Source organism: Fusarium pseudograminearum, chromosome 1, assembly GCF_000303195.2.
Source record: "Fusarium pseudograminearum CS3096 chromosome 1, whole genome shotgun sequence".
In the NCBI taxonomy this organism is placed as follows: domain Eukaryota; kingdom Fungi; phylum Ascomycota; class Sordariomycetes; order Hypocreales; family Nectriaceae; genus Fusarium; species Fusarium pseudograminearum.
In genome coordinates, this window is record NC_031951.1 from 6,336,085 (window position 1) to 6,351,395 (window position 15,311).

The following is a 15,311-nucleotide window of genomic DNA, read 5'->3' on the forward strand; positions in this document are numbered from 1 at the left end:
AGCTTGGGATACAAAAAATAAGAGACCGAAAGGCTAGTCTACTGTGGCATAAAGCGACTAAATTATTTTGTGTCCTCGTCAAGTAGCATCTAACTCTCTGTCGCTCAGAGCTAGTTGTGCTACTGTAGCAGGGTTAGTATTAGCAGGTGTGTAGTTCGAATGCACTGTGCTGCATGCAAGCAAGAGCTTGGAGTGCATTCACCATGAAACCCTGACCAATCCGGAAGTTTGTGTGTTAACCATGACCTCGTGTTAGAAGTGGGAGTACAGGATCACTTTGTATGAGAGCTGCATTTGATCGCATTGCGCATTTGAAGCTGGTAGCTATGCTTATGTAGTTCTAGATGTCTTACAACCATCCGTATAGGGTGGCTCATGGACATAAACAGCCAGCCCAAAGACACCTATTCTGCGCCTCGTGATCATTTCTAGTCACTGGCGAAATCGAAAACAGCATCAAGGTTCTTGCTAAAAATGCGTAGTAGTTACAATTCAGACGTTGACGTTGAACTTGAGTAAACCGCGGTGGTGCAAGCTTCTGTCACACATGTATCCGTGTCTGCTGGATTGATCGGCAAGGCGACAACCTAGGTCAATTTATCAATCCATCAAAATCTGAAGCTGCCAGTTCCGCTCCACCCCGCTCGATCTTTGTGCGCAGCGGATAAGTGCCCTGTAAGCAGACTACCCCTCCACTGTAGGTAGTCCGAGGAGGGGTCGAATACCTGGCTGGTTAAAGGCGAGGGGCAAAAGGTAGCAATAGCAATAAATGGAGCTTCATCAAGGCTCTAGACCGAGCCCCTCCTTCAAACAAAGGGCCTGAATGGACCTCAATCCACCTGATGTTTGGATCAAAGTCAATCAATTCACAAAACAAGAGCTACCTATGCTACTGTAACCCAATCTAAGCTGGCTGGGCTGCTAATTTCTTGTCCGTCGGTAGCGTCCGTCCATCCAATCCACAGACAGGCAGCCTGAAAAAACAGTGCCCACTCCACTGCTGCACCCAGTAACGCCCAATCACAACCTTGAGGAAAAAATTCCGTCGAGGGCCTCTCGCCTTTTCTTGCCCCCCTCTACCTCTTTTTCGACTTGGGCCCTTTCCTCCTTCTTCCCTTCTCCATCCCACTATTAAGCACCACTTTCAGCTTTTTTTTCTTCTCCTCTTCAACCTCACTCCTTTCTCCTCAAGACCCTCGATTTCTTGTCAATACCGCCAAAATGTCCGCCCCCAACGACAACGAGGTGAGTTCATGTCTGCCCGCATAGCATTGTCTCGAGACCTAAGCGCACGCGCCCACGAAGTCTGCCCTGCGCCCATTTTTCGCCTGGGGATTTTCACCCCGCATTGCGATTTGTGCCCCACGATACAATGCTGCATCGTGGTTTTTGTCCTCATTTTGAGCTTCAATAACCACCACAACAACACGATTATATTGTTTTACCAAAAATGAATAATTTTGCTGATTCTTCCGTGCCTGCTGTAGCATGAGATGACCTTCGACTCCGCCGATGCCGGCGCGTCTCTCACCTACCCTATGCAGTGCTCTGCTCTGCGTAAGAACGGTTTCGTCGTCATCAAGAACCGCCCTTGCAAGATCGTCGACATGTCCACCTCCAAGACTGGAAAGCACGGTCACGCCAAGGTCCATCTTGTCGCTACCGACATTTTCACTGGCAAGAAGTACGAGGATCTCTCTCCCTCTACTCACAACATGGACGTCCCCAACGTCAGCCGCCGAGAGTACCAGCTTGTGTGTGAACCCTTGCCCCGCTCCACAAAGGAAGAACCCCTCCTTTGAGAGCCTAGCCCCTGTTGTTTCCTCTATTGGGTCGACTAACAAGTTCCCAAGCTCGACATCTCCGACGATGGTTTCCTCTCTCTCATGACCGACGACGGTGACACCAAGGACGATGTTCCCCTTCCCGACAACGAGGTTGGCCAGAAGATCACCAAGCTCTTCAAGGAGGAGGAGAAGGACACCAGTGAGTAGCTTGCTGATTTTGATATGAACGACAGACTGACCATGATTTCCAGACGTCATTGTCCTCACCTCTATGGGCGAGGAGTGCGCTATGGAGGCCAAGGAGGCTCCTAACCAGGGCTAAATCATTTAACCCTTGATACACGCCCTACCTTAATGGCACTTGGCCCCTGGGGATCTACATCAAAAGATGATCTGGATCAGGGGATCTTTTTTGTTTTGATGGACATTTGGCGCATCAATATTCATGGGCCATGGGTAGGCGTCGTGCAGAAGGACCCTACCTGGACAGGGTTGCCTATTGTTATGATATACGGCAACCCTTCGCAACCGAGCCTCAGGCTCGAAAATGTTTTCCTTTGTTCCTGGCTCACAAGCTGCGAATACCATCATGTCACGATACGTAGCAGCAATTAAATGACGAAAAATGGGAGAGCTTTGGAGTTGATCGATTACATCTGTCTTTTTGGTGACGTGAATTCATTCTGTGATGAATCTATCATGATGACATTTACCTGAAATCTGTCGATGTATCAATGCAGGACGAAGGACAAAATGCCCATGGTTGCTGTATTTAATGTAGACAAACCGTCGCTATTAACAAACGTCTAAACTGGGAGTCAGATTTGGGGTATGAACAGACAATAGATTAAAGCATGATTTCGTTGTCTTACTTACACGCTATGTTACTAGCAAATTCTCGGTTGCGACAAACCGACAAATAATATGCTACACTGGCTTTGCTATGTTTTAGCTTCGCTTTGACCACTTTTTTTTGTCTGTGCAAAACATCACAACTCAGATCACTTTGCCTTGTACTGACTGGTCGGATTTAAGAAGAGCGACCCTCGTTTAGCAGTGAAATGATATAATCTATCCGAAACATGGACGAAAGGCGAGATCTTCGCAAGTTTCCTCGTGGTGAAAGATGTCCAGAATGTGGTGCCCGGCGATGGTATCTGGAGAATGGTCTGCGTTTCTGCTCCAACGGTCACCAAGTTGAGGTACGTGGCACGATATTGTCAGCATCTAAGATTCATCAACTGATACAACCAAACAGGGATTTATTCAATTCGACATAGGTGACGAGGTAGATGCCGGGAACCTCGGAAGGGTGGCCAGAAAGGAAAAGGAAGTCAAAGAAAAAGAGCTACGACATCTCACTGGTCAAGCAGGAAGGAATCTTTTTCTCGAAAGCCTGCAGCTAATCTTGAGAAATCAACTTCTATGGCTCATAAAGAGCAAAGGCCATCGAGAGGAACTTGAGACTGTGGTCCGAGACCTTTGGGATCTTCGCACCCGCGGCGGTGGTGCGCTTCCCGTGGAAGAGGAGACGCAGCAAGAGGCAGAACAAGATGAGGGTCTAGCGATGTTCAGTTCGCAACCTGCAGTTGACGATAAGAGCAAAGACGACACGCTCAAGAAACAGCGAACAAGAGCCAGGAGCTGGAATCCAGAGGAGAATCCAGATTGGCCAATGCCCAGGATGATCGATACTCTGGCTTTGTGCTATCTTGGGTGCTTACTGCTCAGAATACCCACAGCCATCGGTGAGCTGTGTCTTTGGGCCAATGCCGGACGGATACCGTACAAACGATCGGTAAGTCGCATTATATAAACGTTGTTCATGTGCTAATGACTCTCAGTATTATGATCTACCGCAAGAAATGCAGGATCGACTACCTTCCCCTTATACAAGAGCGCTCAAGCTACCCCTTCGCTCATCTCTCAAGGGCATTGACTTGCACAATGCAGTGCTAGATCTTGCGCTATCGTATAATTACAACTATGGCATGATATTCCCTGCTGTCAACGAAACGCCGACTTTGGTTCATTTTGTCAGACAGCTCAGCTTGCCAGGTGCGTTCTTCTTCTAGGAACCTGGTCTCCATGTGCTAACTGCGTTGTAGTTGAAGCACTTGTCACTGCAAAAAGTATATTATCAGTGATGCGCTTCTCCTTCCAGTTGCCAATCGAACAGTCGCGACGCTTTCACATTGATTATCCTGAGATTCTCCTCATCTCGGTTGTTCTTGTTGCCGCAAAGCTGTGCTTTCCACTGGGGCGCCACGCTCCCTTACTCCAAGTCGCCGGCGCCGAGCCCAATATCAGATTTGACTGGACAAAGTGGCAAAAAAGCATTCATGAGCTGCTGGATCCATCGCAAGCATCTGGGAAGGATCCAATCTTCGAAAAGATCACAGTGGATCAAGTCATCTCCATGACAGCAGAGGAGCTCAACGAATACTTCGCTCATATTGCCAGTACAATTGACAAGAAGAGTAGGTTATCCGAGTACGTCAAGAGATACACACTGACAACTAGCAGATGACTCGGTAGTCACAAGATTCTTTCCTTCAGAGAGTGCTCCGCCCCCGGAAACACTTTCAGCAGAAAACACCGAGAAGGACAACGATCATAAGATGAGACAGATCTTGGGGAGAGCTATCATGATCGCTGGAGAAGAAGGATCTGAACAAGAAGACGGAACCATGTTGGAGCCGCAATATGAAGCATTCCGTTCAGTAGATGATTTAAGCGAGACAGCGCAGGCGTTGTATAAAGCTGCTAGTAAGTATCACACATTTCAGAAGTCCTCAAAGCTAACAAGTTGTCAAAGGTCACATATCAGGCTTGTCGCTAGACGAAGCAGTGCAGGCAGTTTACATGTTGGAACAGAAAATACTCGGTTGGCAGATGGCTCAACGTAAAGAAGACGAGGAGATGTTATAGCAATATCAAAAATAATACCATTATCCAGCCACCTGCTTATTTTGACTTACACCTCGAGGGGCCTAAGCTTTGAGGGAAAGAAGTAACTGGCAGGCAGGGCATGATATCATGAGTGCTAAATGATGGATCCACCCCCCCTCAATTATCGACCATAGATTTTAGGCAAGTGCGAGCACGCACGTGATCCAAGGGCTTTCCTTCCTCCTCGTTTCCTTTTCGCCCCACCAATATTGCACGCAGAAAGGAAGCCGGCTTTCCAATCCTCACATCGTCACCGTCACAGAAATCAGTCAAGAGTGAGTATGCCCCCTACTTGTGGCCGCAAATAAACGGGTGAAGACGTGAATACTGACTTTCAATGTAGTGCAGATGTAAGCCCGAACCCGCCGATTCCGAAATATCGACAAAATTCGCCTCTTTCCGTTCGTGTACTAACAGCGCCATCCAGTTTCGTGAAGACCCTGACGGGCAAGACCATCACCCTCGAGGTCGAGTCTTCGGACACCATCGACAATGTCAAGTCCAAGATCCAGGACAAGGAGGGCATCCCCCCGGATCAGCAGCGATTGATCTTCGCCGGCAAGCAGCTCGAGGATGGCCGAACCCTCTCCGACTACAACATCCAGAAGGTGCGTGGGATCCGAAATGCGATTGCGACCCCAGGAACATGAATGGGGAAATGATGGGAAGATATACTTACAACCTATACAGGAGTCTACCCTCCACTTGGTCCTCCGTCTCCGTGGTGGTATCATTGAGCCTTCGCTCAAGGCTCTTGCCTCCAAGTTCAACTGCGACAAGATGATCTGCCGCAAGTGCTACGTATGTCGAACCTCTATTCGCGCAGGGCGCACCGGATTCTAACAGTCTTTACCAGGCCCGTCTCCCTCCCCGTGCCACCAACTGCCGCAAGCGCAAGTGTGGTCACACCAACCAGCTCCGACCTAAGAAGAAGCTCAAATAAACGATTACTTCATGGATGTGGCGTCTGGGATTTGGCATTTGGGGGTCGATGGCGAGGACAGAGGAGAGCTTTCTTTTGTTCACACGAGGCTGGTTTTTTATTAAAATAGCATGTGCAGCTCCGGCAATACATTCTAGATGATGCCCATATGACGATGTGCCGTGCCGCAAGGTGTCCCGGCCAGACCCCTCAAAAGAAATAAACAGCATTCAAGCTTGGAACAATGCTTGTGCATCGAAATGACCGTGGTTGTGGGCAAGGAGCTCGGCTTTGCGCCTCTTGACTCTGTAGAAATAAATGCCACCAAATTGGAGGGCTATAAAGGAGCACGCTTTGCGATCATCGCATCGTGCATGCCTCAGTAGACAACTTCTCCTGCAACACATAAGATGCATCAATTGGAGCAGTTCATTCACCCTATCCCTCGCGCTGCAGGGTGTTTCATGTTCTTGAGCCCCACTGATAATCATGCCCAGGATTGTGATAAGACAAAGGCCGTAAATCATGAGGCGCCGCTTAAACCTCGGTAGCCGAGCTTGACACGCTGCGCGCGCTCCTGAATTACGACAACTGCCAAACTGTCCCAATTGGAGCTGACGGTGACCTGTGACAAGTAACTGCAACTTGACCCTCCCTTGCCATAGCGCAGTTCGTTTTTAACCACGTACACATTTCCAAACACGAACCAGTCGCTCGCTATATCAACTCAAAACAATCCAACGATCGATTACCAGTTTCCGCAATGTCTGGCTCAGGATACGACGCTGTCGTCGACGTTGACGATGAGGTACACAGACCCTTCTAGCTACATCAAGCTCCTGCGACGATGTCCAGCAATATGGCATTGCGTACGCCCATACAGCTAAACTAACATGATACCTAGGGTGATCTCGGCCACACCGATCTTCAAGAAGACCTCGAATTCCATACGTCCAACTTCAATGACACAAATCCCAACACCCGCAAGCCTCCCTCTGGCGGCAGCGGTCTTCCCGCGCCGGCCACAGCTTCGAGCGGCTCAGGATCATCCAAGCGCTTCCTCTGGAGCATGAACTTTTATGCGCAGTTCTTCGATGTCGATACTTCTGCTGTCCTGTCCCGCTGCTGGGCTGCTCTCTTCCCTCGGGCCAACTTCCTCGATGTTCTTGAGGGTAACCCTGATTTATACGGACCATTTTGGATCGCCACAACGGTTGTCCTGATTCTCTTCCTGGGAGGTACCATTAGCCAGTATATGTCTGATACAGGCAAGGGGCCATTCCTCTACGATTTCAAGCTGTTGAGTGGTATGTATACGTATAACACTATTCTTCGAGAGTTGCTCACTAACATGGAACCAGGCGCCGCTGGCCTCATCTATGGCTACACCCTTTTTATCCCCATGGGTCTTTTCCTTGCCCTCCGATACTTCGGCAGCGAATCCGCCAACCTTCTCGAGTGCTGGGCTCTGTACGGCTACTCCAACCTGATCTGGATCCCTGTGGCCCTTATCAGCTCATCGCCTATTTCGATTCTCAATTGGGTTTTTGTCGGTGTTGGCTTTGGCATCTCGGTCGCATTCTTGCTGCGCAACTTGTATCCCGTTCTCAGCGCCACAGATCGCCAGGTCAGCAAGATTCTGCTGGTCGTTGTTGTGCTGCTGCACGCTGGACTGTCGCTTGCTATCAAGATCCTCTTCTTTGCTCATGGCAGTCCCGTGTCTAGCACACCAGACAAGAGCAAGGGTGATTGAGGGACTGGTTCAGAGAATTTGATTAAAAGATATGATGGGATGGATATAAGGGTTTGAATGACACGTTAGAGAATATATCCTTGGCCCCAACTGTAGCCACGGTGTAACCAAAACGGAGTTTTGGGGAAACATATCGGTTTGGTATTGTTTGTACAATAAGTTAGAAGACGCTTTTATCTGATCACTATTTTGCCTCTATCTTGTGTTCCTCCCTTTTCATGACTTGCAATCAATCCCTAAGGCCGCTTGACACCCTCGACCGGCCCGTTCTGCGCCGCCCAGTCCAACCAGCTCCCGGGATAATCGCTCACCTTCGTCCAGCCAGCATGCTGAGCTAAGTGCGCGGCCGACTTTGCGCGAACGCCAGCTTTGCAGTAGAACAGCAGCTCCTTGTTCTTTGGAGGTCTCTCGAAGCCGTACATCTCCTCAAAGTCCTCCTCGGGGATATGGAAACTCTGCACTGCCGTTGTGATAGGAATGTTGATCGCGCCGGGGATCTTGCCCGTCTCGAAGAGCTCGTATGGTTCTCGGACATCTGTAGCGCAATGTCAGTCTGTGTATCGTATACGTACAAATGGAAGGGACAAGCATACCAACAATAACTATATTGTCATGAGCGCCATCTTCCACGAGCTTTTTCAATTCGTCAAACTCCCACTTCTTGATTTCTTTTTCGGGGTTATTCTTTTCGCTACTATAGCTTCGCAACGACTTGGCAAAGGGCGCAAATGCTCGTGGTGCTAGCGAGGGTCTTGCTGTACGGGCAGCAATTGTGAAGATAGGCCGCGCGGGATGGACGGCAGCTGAGGCGCGCAAAGCTGAGGAGAAGAGGGAGCGACGAGAGGCCATGTTGATTTGTTATGTGTTGGCTTGAGGGTGAGGTTGTATTGGGGTTCAAAATGATGAATCTTGGATTATACCAAGTTAACTAAGCTACGTTGCCTGACTAAGGACTGTCACTTCGGCAGCTCGAGTGGGGGTGATGTACCGATTGATAAAAATGCCATGACGAGACCGGCACTATATCTATGTACGGAGGGCAACCAATAGTTTCAATCTGAATGCCAGAATCTACGTTCATCTGAGTTCATACCTTAGTAGATAACATAGTAGGAATCGCTATGTTTGGTACATCATTTGTGGCTATGCTCGCAGAGCAGTAGCGTGATCGCGAATCCTTTGGGCTGACGTTGAAACGGAACACCAGTCATTCTGTCATCTTGTATCTTGATCTTGTATTATTCTTCATTTCGCTGTCCAAATGCCATGTTGTAATTAATCATGGCAATCATCTCTATGGCCCATTCATCTCAAAAGCCCTCGGGCTGCCAATATATACACCGAGAATAGGTATTAAAACTGATATCCATCATGTCTCTTCTTTTCGTTCACAGAGCTGCATTGCTCTTCAAACTGCATCTCTGGGATCTCTTCCAATTATTGCTGGAAGTCCCGAGTCCAGTTTGCTTTTATTCCCCAGAAACTGGCCTTTCACAGCCATGTCCCTCAGCCGATTCTCTTCAACAAGTTCCTCATCAGATGCCTTTGACTGGTGAAACCGGCCGTGAGGGCATCAGGAACGTCGAAAGTGTGACCAAGAGCGGTATCTATTCCTGATTCAAGAATACATCGCGTGGTACCGCTTACCACTTTCTCTCCTCAAAGGTAAGAGGGCAATCATCCTATTACAAGTTAGTTGCTGTTATGGGATCTAGAAGATGATTGTATACATACCATGGGGAAGATGGTGGCAAAGACCTTGATCTCCTCAGACTTGGGGGTGGCGTGGTGCTTCCAGTCAAGCATGACAGAGGCCTTTCCGATCATGAGAGCCAAGTTCAGCTGAGCGTAGACTTGGCCGAGGCAGTAGTGAGGTCCAGTACCGAATACCAAGTAGTTCTTGGAGCCCTTCTCCTCAGCGTCGCCGCTGTAGTATCGCTCAGGGTCGAAGTGGCTAGGGTTGTCGTATACCTCGGGGTCGTGGAGAGCCATGAAAGTGGTAGGAATCAACATGGAGCCTATGAGATTCAAAAGTCAGTATTGGATCAGTGGTACAAAAGCGAAGTATTCATGAACTTACCCTTGGGAACGGTGTAGTCATCAGTCAGGGGGAAAGCCTTCTTGGTGACATAGGGAACCATGATGACGGGAGGGCGCCATCGGAGAAGCTCACGAACAACAGCGCGGGTGTAAGTAAGAGATTCGAGCTGGTCCATGGTGAGGGGGGCGTTGGGGTCACCGTTGCGGATCTTGATGTTCTCCTCTCGGACACGATCAAGGACATCGGGTCGCTGGGCGGTAACCTGGAAGAGCCATGTGGCAGCGCTGCTGGTGGCGTCCTGGGAAGCGAAGAGGAAGGTGAAGATGGTCTGGGAGATCTCGTAGTCGTTGAACATGCGGAGGAGAGGAGATGGCTTCTCGACATTGTGGGGCTCGCCCTTCTCTTCGGCCTCGCGCCAGCGGTCAGACTGGATCATGGACAGAATCCAAGCGTCCATAATGCAGGTAACCTCACCACCAGCGGCCATGCGAACCTTGCTCTTGGCAGCACACTTGGAGAACTCGGCCAGGACCATATCAGCAGCCTTCTTGCCGTACCAAGACTTGGTGTAAGGGAGGATAACGGGGAGGTTGACAAGCTCAAGAGCAGCGGTGATGAGGTAGTAGTCCTCGGCGATCTTGGTAACGGCCTCGTCGGAAATGTAGTGACCAACGAAAGTGCGGCAAGAAACAGCACACATGACCTCGCGGAACTCGTGCATGAAAGGAACGGGCTTGCCGCCAGCGTCCTTGGTCATCTTGAGGAAGTGCTTGAAGTAAGTGTTGTAAGCCTCCTCCTGACCGGGCAGGTAAAGCTCGAGGGCCTTGCGGGTGAAGAGGCCATTGAGACCCTTGCGGAAATCAACATGGGCCTTTCCGTCGAGGAAAACCCAGTTGTCGTGTCCAAGAAGCTTAGGGGCAACGTCGACGACTGTGGGCTTGACATAAGCGGGCGAGTTGAAGACCTTGCGAGCCATGTCACGGGTGGAAGCGATAACGACAAACCTAAGAAGCTACATGTCAGTATGACCGTTTGATCGTTTTTTTGCCAACGGTGAACTTACTTGTGGAAGATGGAAACGCAGCTGAGAGGACCGCTGCTCCATTTGGCATGGTAACCGTCGAATCGGGGGTCCATGGAATCGAGGAATGGGCCGATGAAGGGAATCTTCATGGCGGGACCGACAATAGGGCCCTTCCTGACAATATAGGCAACTATACCGACGATGTGGTTAGTGTTGTAACACCCAATACCCGTGGAGACAACATACTCTGATCATAAGCGATGCACAGGGCGACAAGAGTAAACACCCAAGTCCAGACACCGGCATTGGAGACGGCCTCGATAACATAGTCGATTTGGGGAGGGATGTTGACATTGGCGTATTTTGTGCCGGCCAAGACGGACGAGAAGCCGCTGGCGGTGGAATTGACTGCGTCCATTGTGTTTGCGCGGCGAAGGGACAAGTCTGATTAGAGTCGCTGGAGTGAGTCGCGTCGCAATCGAATTCAAAGTCGCAACCAAGTGTGTTGCTAGTTGTTGAGTCTTTCACAACAACCTAATACTCCTTGCGACTGAGGAGGAGGAGTTGGGTGAAAGGTAAAGGAGGGAGGGAGGGTAAGGAGAGTGAGAGGGAGGGAAGGAAGGGAAGGGACGGGGAGAAGAGGACCTATGTAAAAGCAGGGGAAGTGGATGTTGTATTTCTTTCCAAGTCGGGGAGGTCCAATGTCAGGTTCCTTAGTAATTGGTCGTCCATTCAATGACTGTCTTTGCATCTAGGCTGTTTGTTTTTTTGCAGTGACCGACCCGCAGACTGGACGCCTCTCGTCTGCATAGCAGCTCTGTCCGCGCAACTACCACTTAATCACTTCAGCGCCCTTCCTTGCCCATCAATTACAGGGGAAGGGACGTGACAAGACAGAACCCGGCCAGAAAAAAAATAAAAAGAGGGCCCCGGGATCAAGGGTCAGGGTGTGGGCGATTAACGGGAACGAGTTCGCTAATGAGCGGAGATTTACCATGACGACAGAGTCATTGATGAATCTCTGATTAATTAAGTACGTGTATCCGTAGGTATGGAGCCAATGGAAGAAGTGGATGTTTCTATGTGGTTTCTAATTACTCTTCACTATTCATTGTCTGTCCTGCAGGCTTTGTCGAGGCTCCCTGTCGCAAAAGGTGATGCCCTTGAACAGGGTGTGAGAGGAGCGACAGATTAGATGTGATGTGCGCCTGTAGCGTGATTGATTGATTAGAGATGGAGGGGGGTATAATAAGCTTTAAAAGGTTGCACCAAACTGCAAACTCTTTCTCCAAGACTATAATCGATGGATACTCTGCAGAGTACGGATACTGACTCTTTATTCAGGCATTGATAGATCTACATTGTACAAGATGATGAGAGACAGGTGCACGTCTACACGTCAATTTCCCATCTCTTTTTTTTTCTGCTGGGTCTCTCATATTAGAGTCCCCTTTGGCTGGTGCTAATCTTGGCGTTGAAAATACTCAGCTGGCACCACTTGACTTCCCAGAGTAGTTTAGTCTCCGAATGTCAAGCTCTATCTGGTGTGAGACTGGTTGGTAGCTAACATTCACATTTTTTGAAGCTGGAAAGCAAACGGGCCATTTCTTGGCTTTTGTTACTGGTAATACTTGGGTATTATCACTTTTACTTTCACCGCTATCATCATTGAACCCTTCCATTCGTCTTGTCGATGTGTGTTCAGATATGGAATGTCACGCGTGACCGTGATTCACTTACAGAGAGCAAGCGCTACTAGAGAAAACACCAAAACATTAGTGGTAGTTAATGCCGTGTCTTGTGTGTTGGGAGACTCCACCATCCATGATCGTATCCGTACAATGTAGGGAATAGCCAGCCCTGCTAGCAATTAACTAAAACTCGCATATTCTCTTGCAAAGTCCACCGCCTCGCCTTGTTCCGCGCCTTCCGTCACAGATCTAAGCGCGCCCTAGCTTGATACTCTGGACAAGGCTGGCTGATTATTGGTATTACCAATCTACCTGATCGTATGTTTCCCCTTGAGCCTTGAGCCTCACAGCATCGTTACTGTGCCATTGAGGTGCTTGATAGTCTGATGCATGGCTCTCAACAAAGGCAAGTCATCGGCTGTGTCCGGTCTGGCCTTATGTATGCGCCATTGGAGCAATCTATCGGACGGACTGATGGACCAATGCGCATCGTATCTGGGGATGAGATCTGGACAGCAAACCGCTTAGACCCTGCCCTGGCTGTTTCTGATCTGGTCGCTTAGAGCCATGGATCATGTCGGCCGATACGCATATACATATATTAATGAATCGGCCATTGGATACAGAGTACATGCCTCCCAAGTACTAATCTATCGCATTGTATCAAAAAGCCATGAGAGTTTCCACAACTGATCGCAATAAAATTCTGACAGGGCTCGAAAGTTAGCTGTACACCCCCATCCACCTCGTTGTATGCTGCATCAACCGCCATTGGTCTCTCTGCACTTATAAGGTCAGGGACGCAACCAGTTAAAATACCGCTGACAAAGGCTCATCTCCAGGGTCCGCCTCTAGTCCGCGCGATCATCCGGGGGTTCCACACCTCACCGAGGAACGGTTTTACGTGGATACGGCGTATTCGTTTAGATCTGGGAATATTCGGATATATCATTCAAACTTTGACTCTGACAAACCTTTCAACTCAAAACGCGGGTAGGCGTTGTACTAGAGTCAATTGATACAGTCATGTGAGGGTGATGCTGAGATTCAGCCAGTTCAGCTGTTGATTCATCCCAGCACTGCTGTATATCTAGGTAGGTAGGTAGGTGACTGTCATTATGCAAACAATGGCTCACGTGCGTTGACGAATATGCTCTCGGAATCCATTTCTGACCCGGTAATAAAAAGAGACCGACTTATTTATCCGTAATGCCGACTTCATCTCCTTTAAGCTTTAATGCTTGTTCTGGTCCCCGGGCCCGAATACGAATGCGACGTTTTCTGTTTCTCCATAACAACAGTCGCTATGTCATCTGACTGGCTGAATACAAACAACAACGCTCCAACAGTTTCGCCAATTTGGTACAAGCAAACTGTCAAAGTGTACTTCTCTCTCTGGTGTGAATTGACGTTTTGGGTTCCTTGTCACTCATCGTGTCTGCTCTGAGAGTTCGCCAGGATAACTATAATGCCAAGCTACTTTGGTCACTAGAGCTGCAGCAGATGAGTTAAGGTTATCATGAGGGTTATCTCTTATCTCTTATCTGTTATCGTCTACGTCACCCATCTCTCAAACTTCAAACTTCTGGTCCGTCAACAAGTGCTGCTCGGCTACATAATAAGTGGGGGATCGTCGAGATCATGAGGGGCATCATGGAGAGTTCACTTACCCTGTATTACCATCATATCCTCTGTGTCTCTTTAGTTGAGTCTTTATATACTTGACGTCTTCCCCAATACTAGAGACGGTTAACTAAACTTTGTTTTCTGATAATTCACAAGGTTTATGGACTGCGTGGTATTTATCTAGCCATAGCTTGGAACCTTCCAACTGACAAGACATTATCTATCAAGGTGTAGAGAAACACAGTCACTACAGCATCCCACTTCGCCTTGCTTCAACTCAATTTCTACTTGGCTACATACAGTGTTAGTAAACACACCAAACCATAGTCCAGATCTCATCAAAACACAAGTTGCATCTTGTAATCTAGAAACCGCGTCATTACTGTCAGAGAGAAATATGCCGACGTCACACACTGGACTCAGAGATTGCGTCATATTCACAAGCTGTAAGACGCGAGTTTACCCTATAACAGTCAAGCACAGTCTCTCCACCAAGAAAGTTACTGGAACGGGCAGTTGTAAAAGGAGGGGAAGTGTGATTCATTGGTATCTAGCAAACCAGCAGAGCGAAGTGGATGCTAATCACCACCTACCTATCGCACGAGAGCTACGTAGACCTGCCCGCGCCTGGCCTGCCCGCTGGCGAAACAGGTTGGAAGGTCACGCTTCAGCCCAACCACTGACGGTTATAACTCGCAGCATCCGCAGCCAGAGCAACTTGAAAGCTTCATATACAACAATCCTATCAAGAAATCAACACTTTCATCAAACAGCTATATCCAACATGCCTGCCTACATTGTAAAGACCGCTTCCAACGTGATTAATCTACGAGCCATCAGCTGACACCCTCTTTCTAGATTACTTGCAAGGAAGACGCGACCGACGAGCAGGTCCAGTCGTACGTACCAGACTGCACTTGACAGGAGAGTTCTCAGATGCTAACATCCCATAGTGCCAAGCAGCACGCCAAGGACCAGGGCGGCGAGATCACACACGAGTACACTCTCATCAAGGGCTTTGCGTATGTTGCTACAGGACACCTCTGCCATGATGGACGGAAGACTGACTATTGATAACAGTGTCAAGTTCCCCGAAGACAGTGTCTCGACCCTCGAGAGCCACCCTCATATTCACACTGTCGAGAACGACGGCGAGATGAAGACTCAGTAGATTTCAGGAATGCGTTAGAAGAGACGGGCGACATCCTATAGATTATCTCGAGCTCTGTTGCACTGGCGTTCTGGAATATAATAATTATTAAACTGCCCATTACCCAAAGCCTCGTCTTTTTATCATGACAACAAATATCTAGGCACAAATACTATTTTCACAGTAGTACTGAACCTACTCATATTCTCTCCCCTATTGTAACTAATGCCGTGAGCTGATGAAGCGGGGTGAGCTCTAGGAGAGCTTGCTCGTCATGACCCCGCAACCCCGCCAGATCGAGGCCTGAGGTCGACTACAACCCTACGAAAGATACCTATGTGGGTAGGTACCTAGGTAGGTACTTA

The 15,311-nt window shown here is 48.9% G+C and overlaps 6 protein-coding genes across 6 annotated transcripts, besides 1 other annotated feature; 4 read left to right on the forward strand and 2 right to left on the reverse strand.

The window, feature by feature from the left end:
• Nucleotides 1-1,221: 1,221 nt before the first annotated feature.
• FPSE_09177 (uncharacterized protein) lies at nt 1,222-2,109 on the forward strand (the record flags this gene model as incomplete). The annotated part of the gene is made up of 4 exons (XM_009262294.1): nt 1,222-1,245; nt 1,488-1,754; nt 1,854-1,986; nt 2,039-2,109. 4 exons carry the CDS (start codon nt 1,222-1,224, stop codon nt 2,107-2,109), a joined length of 495 nt encoding a protein of 164 aa, XP_009260569.1.
• Nucleotides 2,110-2,869: 760 nt separating this feature from the next.
• FPSE_09178 (uncharacterized protein) lies at nt 2,870-5,682 on the forward strand (the record flags this gene model as incomplete). Its single annotated transcript, XM_009262295.1, has 10 exons — nt 2,870-2,989; nt 3,046-3,585; nt 3,632-3,845; nt 3,896-4,267; nt 4,314-4,556; nt 4,606-4,692; nt 5,083-5,089; nt 5,167-5,347; nt 5,430-5,540; nt 5,596-5,682. 10 exons carry the CDS (start codon nt 2,870-2,872, stop codon nt 5,680-5,682), a joined length of 1,962 nt encoding a protein of 653 aa, XP_009260570.1.
• Nucleotides 5,683-6,424: 742 nt separating this feature from the next.
• On the forward strand, nt 6,425-7,414 carry FPSE_09179 (uncharacterized protein; the record flags this gene model as incomplete). The annotated part of the gene is made up of 3 exons (XM_009262296.1): nt 6,425-6,469; nt 6,566-6,968; nt 7,023-7,414. The coding sequence occupies 3 exons, from the start codon at nt 6,425-6,427 to the stop codon at nt 7,412-7,414; spliced, it is 840 nt and encodes a 279-aa protein (XP_009260571.1).
• Nucleotides 7,415-7,650: 236 nt separating this feature from the next.
• On the reverse strand, nt 7,651-8,263 carry FPSE_09180 (uncharacterized protein; the record flags this gene model as incomplete). Its single annotated transcript, XM_009262297.1, has 2 exons — nt 7,651-7,949; nt 8,008-8,263. 2 exons carry the CDS (start codon nt 8,261-8,263, stop codon nt 7,651-7,653), a joined length of 555 nt encoding a protein of 184 aa, XP_009260572.1.
• Nucleotides 8,264-9,057: 794 nt separating this feature from the next.
• On the reverse strand, nt 9,058-10,897 carry FPSE_09181 (uncharacterized protein; the record flags this gene model as incomplete). Its single annotated transcript, XM_009262298.1, has 5 exons — nt 9,058-9,096; nt 9,149-9,432; nt 9,495-10,459; nt 10,519-10,669; nt 10,726-10,897. 5 exons carry the CDS (start codon nt 10,895-10,897, stop codon nt 9,058-9,060), a joined length of 1,611 nt encoding a protein of 536 aa, XP_009260573.1.
• A 162-nt stretch (nt 10,898-11,059) lies between these two features.
• Nucleotides 11,060-11,102: a repeat region.
• A 3,478-nt stretch (nt 11,103-14,580) lies between these two features.
• On the forward strand, nt 14,581-14,967 carry FPSE_09182 (uncharacterized protein; the record flags this gene model as incomplete). Its single annotated transcript, XM_009262299.1, has 4 exons — nt 14,581-14,595; nt 14,655-14,695; nt 14,750-14,818; nt 14,877-14,967. 4 exons carry the CDS (start codon nt 14,581-14,583, stop codon nt 14,965-14,967), a joined length of 216 nt encoding a protein of 71 aa, XP_009260574.1.
• Nucleotides 14,968-15,311: the final 344 nt, after the last annotated feature.